At 41.4% G+C, this 16737-nt stretch overlaps 1 protein-coding gene across 1 annotated transcript in view; it reads left to right on the top strand.

Annotated features, from left to right (window-relative positions):
- LOC309824181 (zinc finger protein 169-like) overlaps positions 1-9746 on the top strand; it is a gene marked incomplete at its 3' end in the record, with an annotated part of 48060 nt that extends 38314 nt beyond the window's left edge. The window contains exon 5 of the mRNA XM_082656909.1: positions 9685-9746. Within this exon, the coding sequence (XP_082513035.1) occupies positions 9685-9746 (62 nt within the window). The remainder of the gene's footprint in view (positions 1-9684) is intronic.
- Positions 9747-16737: the final 6991 nt, after the last annotated feature.

Here is a 16737-nt window from a genome sequence, read left to right as displayed (position 1 = left end):
TTTATTCCTAGATATTTTATTCTTTTTGTTGCATTGGTAAATGTGAGTGTTTTCTTGATTTCACTTTCAGATTTTTCATCCTTAGTATATAAGAATGCCAGAGATTTCTGTGCATTAATTTTGTATCCTGCTACTTTACCAAATTCATTGGTTAGCTCTAGTAGTTTTCTGGTAGCATCTTTAGGATTCTCTGTGTATAGTATCATGTCTTCTGCAACCAGTGACAGCTTTATTTCTTCTTTTCCGATTTGGATCCCTTTTATTTCCTTTTCTTCTCTGATTGCTGTGGCTAAAACTTCCAGAACTATGTTGAATAATAGTGGTGAGAGTGGGCAGCCTTGTCTTGTTCCTGATCTTAGTGGAAATGCTTTCAGTTTTTCACCGTTCAGGACGATGTTGGCTGTGGGTTTGTCATATATGTCTTTTATTATGTTGAGGAAAGTTCTCTCTATGCCTACTTTCTGCAGGGTTTTTATCATACATGGGTGTTGAACTTTGTCGAAAGCTTTCTCTGCATCCATTGAGATGACCATATGGTTTTTCTCCTTCAATTTGTTAATATGGTGTATCACATTGATTGATTTGCGTATATTGAAGAATCCTTGCATTCCTGGAATAAACCCCACTTGATCATGGTGTATGATCCTCTTAATGTGCTGTTGGATTATGTTTGCTAGTTTTTATTGAGGATTTTTGCATCTATGTTCATCAATGATATTGGCCTGTAGTTTTCTTTCTTTGTGATATCCTTGTCTGGTTTTGATATCAGGGTGATGGTGGCCTCGTAGAATGAGTTTGGGAGTGTTCCTCCCTCTGCTATATTTTGGAAGAGTTTGAGAAGGATAGGTGTTAGCTCTTCTCTGAATGTTTGATAGAATTCGCCTGTGAAGCCATCCAGTCCTGGGCTTTTGTTTGTTGGAAGATTTTTAATCACAGTTTCAATTTCAGTGCTTGTGATTGGTCTGTTCATATTTTCTACTTCTTCCTGATTCAGTCTTGGCAGGTTGTGCATTTCTAAGAATTTGTCCATTTTTTCCAGGTTGTCCATTTTATTGGCATAGAGTTGCTTGTAGTAATCTCTCATGATCTTTTGTATTTCTGCACTGTCAGTTATTACTTCTCCTTTTTCATTTCTAATTCTATTGATTTGAGTCTTCTCCCTTTTTTTCTTGATGAGTCTGGCTAATGGTTTATCAATTTTTTTATCTTCTCAAAGAACCAGCTTTTAGTTTTATTGATCTTTACTATCATTTCCTTCATTTCTTTTTCATTTATTTCTTTTTTTTTTTAAATTAATTTATTTATTTATGGCTGTGTTGGGCCTTCCCTGCGGCATGCGGGCTTTCTCTAGCTGTGGCGAGCAGAAGCCACTGTTCGTTGCCAGGGCATGTGGGATCTTCCCAGGCCAGGGCTTGAACCCGTGTCCCCTGTGTTGGCAGGCAGATTCCCAACCACCACGCCACCAGGGAAGTCCCTTCATTTATTTCTGATCTGATTTTTATGATTTCTTTCCTTCTGCTAACTTTGGGTTTTTTTGTTCTTCTTTCTCTAATTGCTTTAGGTGCAAGTTTAGGTTGTTTATTCAAGATGTTTCCTGTTTCTTAAGGTAGGATTGTATTGCTATACACTTCGCTCTTAGAACTGCTTTTGCTGCATCCCATCAGTTTTGGGTTGTCGTGTCTCCATTGTCATTTGTTTCTAGATATCTTTTGATTTCCTCTTTGATTTCTTCAGTGATCACCTCGTTATTAAGTAGTGTATTGTTTAGCCTCCATGTGTTTGTATTTTTTACAGATCTTTTCCTGTAATTGATATCTAGTCTCATAGCATTGTGGTCGGAAAAGATACTTGATAAAATTTTAATTTTCTTAAATTTACCAAGGCTTGATTTGTGATCCAAGATATGATCTATCCTGGAGAATGTTCCATGAGGACTTGAGAAAAATGTGTATTCTGTTGTTTTTGGATGGAATGTCCTATACGTATCAATTAAGTCCATCTTGTTTAATGTATCATTTAAAGCTTGTGTTTCCTTATTTATTTTCATTTTGGATGATCTGTCCATTGGTGAAAGTGGGGTGTTAAAGTCCCCTACTATGAATGTGTTACTGCTGATTTCCCATTTTATGGCTGTTAGTATTTGACTTATGTATTGAGGTGCTCCTATGTTGGGTGCACAAATATTTACAATTGTTATATGTTCTTCTTGGATCGATCCCTTGATCATTATGTAGTGTCCTTCCTTGTCTCTTGTAATAGTCTTTATTTTAAAGTCTATTTTGTCTGATATGTGTATTGCTACTCCAGCTTTGTTTTGATTTCCATTTGCATGTAATATCTTTTTCCATCCACTCACTTTCAGTATGTATGTGTCTCTAGGTCTGAAGTGGGTCTCTTGTAGACAGCATTTATATGGGTCTTGTTTTTGTATCCATTCAGCCAGTCTGTGTCTTCTGGTCGGAGCTTTTAATCCATTTACATTTAAGGTAATTATCGATATGTATGTTCCTATTCCCATTTTCTTAATTGCTTTGGGTTTGTTATTGTAGGTCTTTTCTTTCTCTTGTGTTTCTTGCCTAGAAAAGGTTCTTTACCATTTGTTGAAAAGCTGGTTTGGTGGTGCTGAACTCTCTCAGCTTTTGCTTGTCTGTAAAGGTTTTAATTTCTCCATCAAATGTGAATGAGATCCTTGCTGGGTAGAGTAATCTTGGTTGTAGGTTTTTCTCCTTCATCACTTTAAATATATCCTGCCAGTCCCTTCTGGCTTGCAGAGTTTCTGCTGAAAGATCAGCTGTTAACCTTATGGGGATTCCCTTGTGTGTTATTTGTTGTTTTTCCCTTGCTGCTTTTAATCTGTTTTCTTTGTATTTAATTTTTGATAGTTTGATTAATATGTGTCTTCGTGTGTTTCTCCTTGGATTTACTCTGTATGGGACTCTCTGTGCTTCCTGGACTTGATTAACTATTTCCCTTCCCATATTAGGGAAGTTTTCAACTATAATCTCTTCAAATATTTTCTCAGTCACTTTCTTTTTCTCTTCTTCTTCTGGAACCCCTATGATTCGACTGTTGGTGCATTTAATGTTGTCCCAGAGGTCTCTGAGACTGTCCTCAGTTCTTTTCATTCTTTTTTCTTTATTCTGCTCGGCAGTAGTTATTTCCACTATTTTATCTTCTAGGTCAATTATCCGTTCTTCTGCCTCAGTTATTCTGCTATTGGTCCCTTCTAGAGTATTTTTAATTTCATTTATTGTGTTGTTCATCGTTGCTTGTTTCCTCTTTAGTTCTTCTAGGTCCTTGTTAAATGTTTCTTGATTTTGTCTATTCTATTTCCAAGATTTTGGATCATCTTTACTATCATTATTCTGAATTCTTTTTCAAGTAGACTGCCTATTTCCTCTTCATTGTTAGGTCTGGTGGGTTTTTATCTTGCTCCTTCATCTGCTGTGTGTTTTTCTGTCTTCTCATTTTGCTTATCTTACTGTGTTTGGGGTCTCCTTACTGCAGGCTGCAGGTTCATAGTTCCCGTTGTTTTTGGTATCTGTCCCCAGTGGCTAATGTTGTTAACGTGGGTTGTGTAGGCTTACTGGCGGAGGGGACTCGTGCCTGTGTTCTGGTGGATGAGGCTGGATCCTGTCTTTCTGGTGGGCAGGTCCATGTCTGGTGGTGTGTTTTGGCATGTCTGTGGACTTATTATGATTTTAGGCAGCCTCTCTGCTAATGGGTGGGGTTGTGTTCCTGTCTTGCTAGTTGTTTGGCATAGGGTGTCCAGCACTGTAGCTTGCTTGTCGTTGAGTGAAGCTGGGTGTTGGTATTGAGATGGAGATCGCTGGGAGATTTTTGCTGTTTGATATTACGTGCACCTGGGAGGTCTCTTGTGGACCAGTGTCCTGAAGTTGGCTCTCCCACCTCAGCGGCACAGCAATGACTCCTGGCTGCAGCACCAAGAGCGTTTCATCCACACGGCTCAGAATAAAAGGGAGAAAATATAGAAGGAAAGAAAGAGGATGAAAGAAAATAAAATAAAGAAAGATAAAATAAAGTTATTAAAATAAAAAATAATTATTAAGAAAAAAGTGTTTTTAGAAAGTAAAACAAAAAAACTGGACAGATAGAACCCTAGGACAAATGGTGAAAGCAAAGCTATACAGAGTAAAGCTCACACAGAAGCATACACATACACACTCAGAAAAAGAGCAAAAGGGGAAAAAATAATAAATGTTGCTTTCAACATCCACCTCCTCAATTTGGGATGATTCATTGTCTATTCAGGTATTCCACAGATGCTGGGTGTATCTAGTTGACTGGAGATTTAATCCGCTGCTCCTGAGGCTGCTGGGAGAGATTTCCCTTTGTCTTCTTTGTTCTCACAGCTCCCTGGGTTCAGCTTTGGATTTGGCCCCGCCTCTGCATGTAGGTCGCTGGAGGGCATCTGTTCGTCGCTCAGACAGGACAGGTTAAAGAAGCCACTGATTCGGGGGCTCTGGCTTACACAGGCTGTGGAGAGGGAGGGGCACGATGCGGGGCGAGCCTGCGGCGACAGAGGCTGGCATGATGTTGCACCAGCCTGAGGTGCACTGTGCGTTCTCCCGGGGAAGTTGTCCCTGGATCCCAGGACCCTGGCTGTGGCAGGCTCCACAGGCTACCCGGAAGGGAGGTGTGGATAGTGACCTGTGCTCGCACACAGGCTTCTTGGTGGCGGCAGCAGCAGCCTTAGCGTCTCATACCCGTCTCTGGGGTCCGCGCTGGTGGCCGCGGCTTGCGCCCGTCTCTGGAGCTCCTTTAAGCAGCGCTCTTAATCCCCTCTCCTCGTGCACCAGGAAACAAAAAGGGAAGAAAAAGTCTCTTGCCTCTTCAGCAGGTCCAAACTTTTTCCCGGACTCCCTCCTGGTTAGCCGTCGTGCACTAACCCCTTCAGGGTGTGTTCACGCCGCCAGTCCTCTCCCTGCGCTCCAACCAAAGCCCGAGCCTCAGCTCCCATCCCCGCCCACCCCGGCGGGTGAGCAGAGAAGCCTCTCAGGCTAATGAGTGCTGGTTGGCACTGATCCTCTGTGCAGGAATCTCTCCGCTTTGCCCTCTGCACCCCTGTTGCTATGCTCTCCTCCGCGGCCTCGAATCTTCTCCCCTCCGCCAACTGCAGTCTCCGCCCGGGAAGGGGCTTCCTAGTGTGTGGAAACCTTTCCTCCTTCATAGCTCCCTCCCACTGGTGCAGGTCCCATCCCTATTCTTTTGTCTCTGTTTATTCTTGTTTCTTTTGCCGTACGCAGTTATGTGGGGAGTTTCTTGCCTTTTGGAAGGTCTTAGGTCTTCTGCCAGCATTCAGTAGGTGTTCTGTAGGAGTTGTTACACATGTAGATGTATTTCTGATGTATCTGTGGGAAGGAAGGTGATCTCTGCGTCTTACTCTTCCGCCGTCTTCCTGAAAATACCCGCGAAATCTTAAGTGTACTGGTCTGTGAGTTCAAACGATGCATATACCTCCAAAACCCAAACTTTATCAAAATACGGATCATTACTGTTATCCACATAGTTCCCTTGCGGCCCATCCCAGTAAACCCCTGCTCCTACCCCTCAGAGGTACCACTGTTCTGATTTTATTTCACCATTGATTAGTTTGGCCCACCATACAATTTTGCATTAATGGAATCATTTAATATGTTGTTTGTTTAAGGCTTCTTTCACTCAGTAGTTTGTTTTTTGTTTTTGTTTTTGTTTTTCTTGTGGTATGCGGGCCTCTCACTGCTGTGGCCTCTCCCGTTGTGGAGCACAGGCTCCAGATGCGCAGGCTCAGCAGCCATGGCTCACGGGCCTAGCCGCTCCGTGGCATGTGGGATATTCCCGGGCTGAGGCATGAACCTGTGTCCCCTGCATCGGCAGGCGGACTCCCAACTACTGCACCACCAGGGAAGCCCGACTCGGTATAGTTTTTAAACTTCATCCATGTTGTTGCATACATCAGTAGTCTGTTCTTTTTTTTTAACATCAAATAGCATTCAATTATATGAATATATGACTGTTTATTCATTCTCCTTAATAGACACCTTGATGGCTTCCAGTTTTTAGTCATTTTAAAAAAGTTGCTATTGGGCTTCCCTGGTGGTGCAGTGGTTGAGAGTCCGCCTGCCGATGCAGGGGACACGGGTTCATGCCCTGGTCCGGGAAGATCCCACATGCTGCAGAGCGGCTGGGCCCGTGAGCCATGGCAGCTGAGCCTGCGCGTTCGGAGCCTATGCTCCACAACGGGAGAGGCCACAACAGGGAGAGGCCCGCGTACCGCAAAAAGAAAAAAAAAAAAGTTGCTATTAACATTCTTCTGCTGAGAATTTTTTGTTTGTTTTTGGTAAACCTTTGTTTTCATTTCCTTTGGATAAATACCTAGGGTATATTAGTTTTCTAGGGTTGCTGTAATAAATTACCACAAACTTAGAGGCTTAAAACAAAGAAATTTATTCTTTCACAGTTCAGCATCAACATACTGGAGGGGCTGGTTCCTTCTGGAGGTTTTGAAATGGAGTCTGTTCTTTGTCTCCCTTAGGTTCTGGTGGTTGCTTACCATCCCTAGTATTCCTTGGCTTGTAGCCGTATCACTCTAATCTCTGCCTCTGTGGTTACATAGGCTGCTTCCTTCTATATGTATCTGTATCCAAATCACCCTCTCCTTGTGAGGATTCCAGTCATTGAATTAAAGCTCATTCTAATCCAGTATAACCTCATCTTAACTTGATTACATCTGCAAAGACTCTATTTCAAAAGAAGGCCACATTCACATGTTCCAGGTTGATATTAATTTTGGTGGGATAATATTCATTCAACTCAGTACACTGAGTCATAGGGTAACTGTATGTGTAGTTTTATAAGAAACGACTAGAACTTTTCCAGAGTGGTTGTACAATTTCTCACTTCCATGAACAACAAACACATGAGAGTTCCTGTCACTTCACATCTTCCCCGACAGTTTTCATTTTATTTCTGGTGATGGATGTGTAGAGTTATCTCATGGGGGTTTCCATTTTGCTGACACTTAATGACAGTGAAACCTTCTGTATGCTTTTTGATCATTAATATGCATCATATACCTTACTTTGTGAGGTATACATTCAAATCTTTTTCCAATTTTTCTGCATTGTTTTTATTATTGAGTTCTATGAGTTCTTTATTAATCCTGGATACCAGTCCATTGTCATTTGTACATTTTGCAAACATCCTCTCAGTCTGAAACTTTTCTGTTCATTTTCTTAACAATAACTTCTGATGAGCAGATATTTAATATTGAGGAAGTCTAATTTTCCTCTGTCATGGCAACCTGTGACCAGCAAAGTTAATACATAAAATTAACCATCACATATGCTAATATTTCTTTTATATTTTCTTAAAATCACAGAGATGGCATATTATGAAAGTTGTCCAATTTCCAGGGATTAATTCTGATTAATATTGAACATGTTCCCTTTCTACATTTGTGGACCAAGTCTTAAAATTCTTTAAATTGTTTAAAAGCAGTGAATGCACAGCATTCCTTCTTCTGCTGTAATCCAGTGTCTATGGTCATTTGTTTAACTCACTGCTATACTTTCCTTTCTCACAACTGCAGCTGCAGAAGGCAAAATTTCTTTAAGGAGCCATTAGACATGGATTTTTTTTTCCTTTGGAACGTTTAAGTTCATGTACAATTACTGAAGTAGTTACTGGTCTGAAAAATCAATTGGCATGAGAGCAGCTGTAGATTATAAAAGAATTTATAAACTGATTAACTTTTTTCTACATCATGGAAATTTTTGTGACTAAGTGAAAAGCATTACCTTGGTAACATTTTGTTTTTTATTTCTCCTTCTATTGAGGAACTTCTGGATGTTTAAAACCAAAGTGAACTTTGTAATTCTTAATCACTTTTAGCTAAAATTTGCCACATTACTAGATAGGCACAAAAATGATGAATGAGTAGTCATATTAGAGGCTATAGTTCCGATAAGGGCAGCGTTAACTATTTAAATCAGTCACCGTATTTTATACAGAAGACACTGAACGGCACACCTGTAATGATGTGCCATTTACCACTGGCCTTAGACTTTATGCCTAGGCAGGAGAATAAACAGGCCAAAGAGAAGGCAGGGGCTGCTTTTCTCTCCCCATCACAGACAAGGAGACAGTAGTGCAATACTGAAAGCTCAGCTGTCAGAACTTTAGAATTACAACAAAGTATTTCTTGGAAACTGCAGGCCAGAAACGTACATACATGCCACGAATTTCGAAAATGTGGACAGCCTAGCTTAACAAAATAAACTGACTGATAGTTCAATGAGCTGAACTAGAGACCAACCATGGTGGGACCCCTGACTGAAAGGATGTTCACTTTCACAGTGAAAGTCCAGCAGGGTCAGCACTTGTGATTATCAAGGCCATTTCACAGGAGCTTCTAGGTCTAGCAACACACACACACACACACACACACAGAACTAAATTTACTGAATTGTTTGCTGAGGGGCTTTTAAGTGTTAGGAAGGGGTTTCATGGTAGCTCTTCTTATTAGTATTGAAAACTAGCCTCTTAGACCAGATGGAATGAGTAGTTTTCTGTAAAAGGGTCAGGTCGTAAATATTTTAGTCTTTGTAGCCTTTATGTTCTGTGTTGCAACTACTCACCTTTGTTGTTGTATGTGAAAGCTTCCATAGACACAACATGAAGACAGAGTGTGGCTGTGGTCTAATAGACCTTTATTTACAAAACACCTAGTTGGCTGTAGTTTGCTGCCCAGTATTATAGATGGTTCATAAAATACTTTTGATTGATGAAGAAAGAATCAGGTAGGTCTGCAAAGGCTTCTGGCAGATAGAAGCAGAGTAATGGAGCAAGGCATACAAATTTGATATCTGTTAGAGCTATTTTAGGTGGAAATTTTTCCATTTACAACAGTTAAAAAAAAAAAACAACACTGCGAAAAGCAGGTCTTGGTGGAGTCAAAATCCTTTAATGGGTTGCAGGCCTAGACTATGTTTTTGTGTTTTACTGCTGAATTCACACTCCCAGATAGAGAACCCACTGCATAATGCTCTAGGAAATACTTGTTTAGGATGGGGGAAACACCTTCCAGTTCATTTCCCACATGGGTCTCTGACCTGTCCTCTCTATTGCCTCCACCATGGGGCCTCTAGGTGGAGTGACTCCCTTTTTTGACTCCATCCTTTCTTGTAGGAAATGTCCCTAAAGAAATTTGTAATAAGTTATGTAGTTTAACTCTCAGTAAAAGCATATATTTGCAGATATTATTTACATCAGTGTTAATGACTGCGGCTTGTAAGATAATTGTATTGGGGGCAGATGTACAACTCTAATGGCAGCAATTTATAGGGCTAGAGCTGCCTGTGATGCTTTCTTAAAACTATTTAAGCTGGGCTGATATTTAGAGCTGGCTCATTGTGTGGGTTTTATGTGTTGTAAAAGGATATACATTAATGTGTCACCCTGGGATGAAAGGTAGGTCTGTGAAGGAAATCTTTGCTGTGGGAACATCTGAGGAATGACTGCTGGACAAGTGTTACCATCCACAAGGTACCTGTGGTGATTCTGACCGACACTTTCTCTCCAGCAGAACCAAGAACAGAATTCCAGCCCCATCTCTCCTGCCCAGTGAGTTTTTCCAGTCCACAGTTCCTCCATCAGTATGTGCTCTGCGGTCACTTCCCTCAGATCTTCCCAGGTTCATCTGCAGGAAGCCACTTCCTACTAGAAGCTCCAAGCTGCTCGAGTAACAAAGCAGAAGATGGAGAGAGAGAAGGCTCTTGCACTGTGTTTGGGAGGCCGCGGCTGAGCGGGACTTCAAGGGCATTCTTCAGCCCATCTCAAGGTCAGCCAGTAGACCAGGAAGGCAACAGTGGTGGAGGAATAGATCAGGGGGTGATCCCTGAGGAGACAGATGCAATGTTGACAGGGGCAGACATCTCAGAATCTGGAGCAGTCATATGTGAAAAATACAGACTAGGACTTAGCACAAAGTCAAGCCTCTTTAGCCTCCAGAAGCTTCATGTGTGCCCTGAATGTGGCAGAAGCTTCTACCAGAGGTCAGACCTCATCAAGCACCAGAGGACACACACGGGGGAGAAGCCCTATAGTTGTAGGGAGTGTGGGCGAGGCTTTGGCCGGAAGTCCTCCCTCACCATACACCAGAGGAAACACTCAGGGGAGAAGCCCTACATGTGTAGGGAGTGTGGGCGACACTTCAGGTATACATCCTCCCTAACTAACCATAAGAGGATACACTCTGGGGAGAGACCCTTTGTATGTCAGGAGTGTGGGCGAGGCTTTCGCCAGAAGATTGCCCTCATCCTGCACCAGAGGACACACTTGGAGGAGAAGCCTTTTGTGTGTCCAGAGTGTGGAAGAGGCTTTTGCCAGAAGGCATCACTCCTCCAACACCGTAGCTCACATTCGGCTGAGAGGCCCTTCTTGTGCCTTGAGTGTGGGCGTGGCTTCAGGCAGCAGTCGCTGCTCCTCAGTCATCAAGTCACACACTCAGGGGAGAAGCCTTATGTTTGTGCCGAGTGTGGGCACAGCTTTCGCCAAAAGGTCACTCTCATCAGACACCAGAGAACACACACAGGGGAGAAGCCTTACATGTGCTCTGAGTGTGGGCGTGGCTTTAGCCAGAAAGTCTCCCTCATGGGCCACCAGAGGACACACACGGGTGAGAAGCCTTATGTGTGCCCTGAGTGTGGGCGTGGTTTTGGTCAGAAGGTCACCCTCATCAGACACCAGAGGACGCATACTGGGGAGAAGCCTTATCTGTGCTCTGAGTGTGGACGTACCTTTGGCTTCAAGTCACTCCTCACCAGACACCAGAGGACACATTCAGGGGAGGAGGCTGATGTGTACGGAGTATGTGAGCAAAGACTTGGTCAGAAGACCCACCTCACCTCTGACCAGAGGACATACTCAGGAGAAAAGCCATGTGTGTGTGATGAGTGTGGGCGTGGCTTTGGCTTCAAGTCAGCCCTCATCAGACATCAGCGGACCCATTCAGGAGAGAAGCCATATGTGTGCAGGGAGTGCGGTCGTGGCTTTAGCCAGAAGTCTCACCTCCACAGACATAAGAGGACCAAGTCTGGCCATCACCTCCTGCCACAAGAGCTGTTCTCTTGACGTTTCCTTTCTTTTCCCCATGAGTGTGTAGATGGCAGAAATCACTAGGAAATGTTCCACTTTCCTTAAATTCAGTCGAGGAAAAAAATGTTGCATTCTTTCAGTGATCTTAAGATAGTTGATTTATGGTTTACTTCTTGCACTAGCATTGTGTTTTAATTTGCTAGGGCTGCCATAACAAAATACCACAGACGTGGTGGCTTAAAGAACAGAAGTTTGTTTTTTCAAAGTTCTTGAGACTGGAAGTCTAAGATCAATGTGTAGGCAGTTTGGTTTTTACTGAAGTCTCGCCCCTTGGCTTGCAGATGATTGCATTCTTGCTGAGTCCTGAATGGCCTTTTTTCTGTGTGTGTGCTTCCCTGGTATCTCTCTTCTTCTGAGGACACCAGCCATAGTGGGTTAGGGCTCCACCCTATAACCTCATAATATTTACCTTTAAAAGTCACATTGTAGGTTATGGCTTCAATGTATGAATTTGGGGGAACAATTCAGTCTTAACAACTCAGCCCTCTGGACCCCCCAGATTCATATTCTTCACATACAAAATACATTCACCCCATCTTAAAAGCTGCAAACATCTTAACCCATTCCAGTATCAACTCTAAATTCAAAATCTCACCTAAATCTCTTCTAAATTGAGTGTGGATGAGAGTAGAGGTATGTTTCATCCTTTGGCACAATTTCTTTCCAGCTGTGAACCTGTGAACCAGACAAGTTATTCGCTTCCAAAATACAATGATAGGATAATCAGAGAATTCACATTTCCATTCTAAAAGTGGAAAGAAGGATTGCTGGGTCCCAAGCAAGTTTAAAACCTTGCAAGGCAAATTATGTTAGTTGTTAAGGCTTGAGAATAATCTTTAGCTATGTATCCTGCCCTCTGGTCCCACTGGGGTGGCAGCCCCACCTTCTGGTCTCACTGGGAAGGCAGCGGTGATACCTGGCCCACTGAAACCATGGAAGAACCATACGGCTCCTCAGACATTTATTCTCTGGGCCTGTTTTGGAAATGGCAGACCTGCTGGTCTCTCTTTCACCTTTGGGGTCATTCTTACCTTTTCTTGATGGATAATGTGTTTGTAGTCAGATAGATAGCTCTATTTTCCCTTCTTGTAGAATCTCAGAAATCTGACAGCCTGCCTTCATTCTGTCCCATCTAGGTCACCTTTAGTTCTACTAAGATGGTTGACTGGTTCCAAACTTACCTCTCTGTCTTATTTATTTATTTATTTTATTTATTTATTTTTGGCTGTGTTGGGTCTTCTTTGTTGCGTACGCACTTTCTCAAGTTGCGGCGAGTGGGGGCTACTCTTCGTTGTGTTGCGCGTGCTTCTCATTGAGGTGGCTTCTCTTGTTGTGGAGCATGGGCTCTAGGCACGTAGGCTTCAGTAGTTGTGGCATGTGGGCTTCAGTAGTTGTGGCAAAAGGGCTCAGTAGTTGTGCCTTATAGGCTCTAGAGTGCAAGCTCTGTACTTGTGGCACACAGGCTTAGTTGCTCCACGGCATGTGGGATCTTTCTGGACCAGGGCTTGAACCCGTGTTCCCTGCACTGGCAGGCAGATTCTTTTTTTTTTTTTTTTTTAAATCCTTATTGGAGTATAATTGCTTTACAATGGTGTGTTAGTTTCTGCTTTATAACAAAATGAATCAGTTATACATATACATATGTTCCCATATCTCTTCCCTCTTGCGTCTCCCTCCCTCCCGCCCTCCCTATCCCACCCCTCTAGGTGGTCACAAAGCACCGAGTTGATCTCCCTGTGCTATGCGGCTGCTTCCCACTAGCTGTTTTACAATTGGTAGTGTATATATGTCCATGCCACTCTCTCACTTTGTCGCAGCTTATTTTCTCCCATTCTGAGTGTTGTCTTTTAGTCTTCTTTATGGTTTCCGTTGCTGTGCAAAAGCTTTTAAATTCAATAGGTCCCATTTGTTTATTTTTGTTTTTATTTCCATTTCTCTAGCAGGTGGGTCAAAAAGGATCTTGCTGTGATTTATGTCATAGAGTGTTCTGCCTATGTTTTCCTCTAAGAGTTTGATAGTTTTTGGCCTTACATTTAGGTCTTTACTCCATTTCGAGCTTATTTTTGTGTATGGTGTTAGGGAGTGTTCTAATCTCATACTTTTACATGTAGCTGTCCAGTTTTCCCAGCACCACTTATTGAAGAGGCTGTCCTTTCTCCACCGTACATTCCTGCATCCTTTGTCAAAGATAAGGTGACCATATGTGCATGGGTTTATCTCTGGGCTTTCTATCCTGTTCCATTGATCTATATTTCTCTTTTTGTGCCAGTACCATACTGTCTTGATTACTGTACCTTTGTAATATAGTCTGAAGTCAGGGAGCCTGATTCCTCCAGCTCCGTTTTTCGTTCTCAAGATTGCTTTGGCTATTCGGGGTCTTTTGTGTTTTCATACAAATTGTGAAATTTTTTGTTCTAGTTCTGTGAAAAATGCCAGTGGTAGTTTGATAGGGATTGCATTGAATCTGTAGATTGCTTTGGGTAGTAGTCATTTTCACAATGTTGATTCTTCCAATCCAAGAACATGGTATATCTCTCCATCTATTTGTATCATCTTTAATTTTTTTCTTCATTCTCTTACAATTTTCTGCATACAGTTCTTTTGTCTCCTTAGGTAGGTTCCTTCCTAGATATTTTATTCTTTTTGTTGCAATGGTAAATGGGAGTGTTTTCTTGATTTCACTTTCAGATTTTTCATCATTAGTGTATAGGAATGCCAGAGATTTCTGTGCGTTAATTTTATATACTGCTACTTTTCCAAATTCATTGATTAGCTCTAGTAGTTTTCTGGTAGCATCTTTAGGATTCTCTATGTATAGTATCATGTCATCTGCAAACAGTGACAGCTTTACTCCTTCTTTTCCGATTTGGATTCCTTTTATTTCCTTTTCTTCTCTGATTGCCATGGCTAAAACTTCCAAAACTATGTTGAATAATAGTGGTGAGAGTGGGCAACCTTGTCTTGTTCCTGATCTTAGTGGAAATGGTTTCAGTTTTTCACCATTGAGGATGATCTTGGCTGTGGGTTTGTCGTAAATGGCCTTTATTATGTTGAGGAAAGTTCCCTCTATGCCTACTTTCTGCAGGGTTTTTATCATAAATGGGTGTTGAATTTTGTCAAAAGCTTTCTCTGCATCTATTGAGATGATCATATGGTTTTTCTCCTTCAGTTTGTTAATATGGTGTATCACATTGATTGATTTGCGTATATTGAAGAATCCTTGCATTCCTGGAATAAACCCCACTTGATCATGGTGTATGATCCTTTTACTGTGCTGTTGGATTCTGTGTGCTAGTATTTTGTTGAGGATTTTTGTATCTATATTCATCAGTGATATTGGCCTGTAGTTTTCTTTCTTTGTGACATCCTTGTCTGGTTTTGGTATCAGGATGATGGTGGCCTCGTAGAATGAGTTTGGGAGTGTTCCTCCCTCTGCTATATTTTGGAAGTTTGAGAAGGATAGGTGTTAGCTCTTCTCTAAATGTTTGATAGAATTCACCTGTGAAGTCATCTGGTCCTGGGCTTTTGTTTGTTGGAAGATTTTTGTTTTGTTTTGTTTTCTTTTTGTTTTTATTTTTTGTTTGTTTGTTCTTGTTTTTTTTTTTTGCAGTACACGGGCCTCTCACTGTTGTGGCCTCTCCCACCACGGAGTAACAGGCTCCAGACACGCAGGCTTAGCAGACATGGCTCACGGGCCCAGCCGTTGCACGGCACGTGGGATCCTCCCAGACGAGGACACGAATCCGCGCCCCCTGCATTGGCAGGCGTACTCCCAAACAATGCGCCACCAGGGAAGCCTTGTTGGAAGATTTATAATCACAGTTTCAATTTCAGTGCTTGTGATTGGTCTGTTCATATTTTCTATTTCTTCCTGATTCAGTCTTGGCAGGTTGTGCATTTCTAAGAATGTGTCCATTTCTTCCAGGTTGTCCATTTTATTGGCATAGAGTTGCTTGTAGTAATCTCTCATGATCTTTGGTATTTCTGCAGTGTCAGTTGTTACTTCTCCTTTTTCATTTCTAATTCCATTTATTTGAGTCTTCTTCCTTTTTTTCCTTATGGGTCTGGCTAATGGTTTATCAATTTTGTTTATCTTCTCAAAGAACCAGCTTTTAGTTTTATTGATCTTTGCTATCGTTTCCTTCATTTCTTTTTATTTCTGATCTGATCTTTATGATTTCTTTCCTTATGCTAAGTTTTGGGGGTTTTTTTTGTTCTTCTTTGTCTTATTGCTTTAGCTGCAAGTTTAGGTTGTTTATTCAAGATGTTTCCTGTTTCTCAAGGTAGGATTGTATTGCTATAAACTTCGCTCTTAGAACTGCTTTTGCTGCATCCCATAGGTTTTGGGTTGTTTTGTATCCATTGTCATTTGTGTCTAGGTATTTTTTGATTTGCTCTTTGATTTCTTCAGTGAACACTTCGTTATTAAGTAGTGTATTGTTTAGCCTCCATGTATTTGTATTTTTTACAGATCTTTTCCTGTAATTGATATCTAGTCTCATAGCGTTGTGGTCGGAAAAGATACTTGATACGATTTCAATTTTCTTAAATTTACTAAGGCTTGATTTGTGACCCAAGATATGATCTATCCTGGAGAATGTTCCATGAGCACATGAGAAAAATATGTATTCTGCTGTTTTTGGATGGAATGTCCTATACATATCAATTAAGTTCATCTTGTTTAATGTATCATTTAAAGCTTGTGTTTCCTTATTTATTTTCATTTTGGATGATCTGTCCATTGGTGAAAGTGGGGTGTTAAAGTCCCCTACTATGAATGTGTTACTGTTGATTTCCCCTTTTATGGCTGTTAGTATTTGCCTTATGTATTGAGGTGCTCCTATGTTGGGTGCATACATATTTACAATTGTTACATCTTCTTCTTGGATTGATCCCTTGTTCAATTATGTAGCGTCCTTCTTTGTCTCTTGTAATAGTCTTTATTTTAAAATCTATTTTGTCTGATATGAGAATTGCTACTCCAGCTTTGTTTTGATTTCCATTTGCATGTAATATCTTTTTCCATCCCCTCACTTTCAGTGTGTATGTGTCCCTAGGTCTGAAGTGGGTCTCTTGTAGACAGCATATATATGGGTCTTGTTTTTGTATCCTTTCAGCCAGTCTGTGTCTTTTGGTGGGAGCATTTAATCCATTTACATTTAAGGTAATTATCGATATGTATGTTCCTATTCCCATTTTCTTAATTGCTTTTGGTTTGTTATTGTAGGTCTTTTCTTTCTCTTGTGTTTCTTGCTTAGAGAAGTTCCTTTAGCATTTGTTGTAAAGCTGGCTTGGTGGTGCTGAACTCTCTCACCTTTGCTTGTCTGTAAAGGTTTTAATTTCTCCATCAAATCTGAATGAGATCCTTGCTGGGTAGAGTAATCTTGGTTGTAGGTTTTTCTCCTTCATCACTTTAAATATGTCCAGCCACTCCCTTCTGGCTTGCAGAGTTACCGCTGAGAGATCAGCTGTTAACGTTATGGGGATTCCCTTGTGTGTTATTTGTTCTTTTTCCCTTGCTGCTTTTAATATATTTTCTTTGTATTTAATTTTTGACAGTTTGTTTAATATGTGTCTTGG

The sequence above is a fragment of the Grampus griseus genome (genome assembly GCF_964374135.1).
Source record: "Grampus griseus genome assembly, chromosome: 6".
NCBI classification, from domain to species: domain Eukaryota; kingdom Metazoa; phylum Chordata; class Mammalia; order Artiodactyla; family Delphinidae; genus Grampus; species Grampus griseus.
This window is presented reverse-complemented; position numbering and strand designations above follow the sequence as displayed.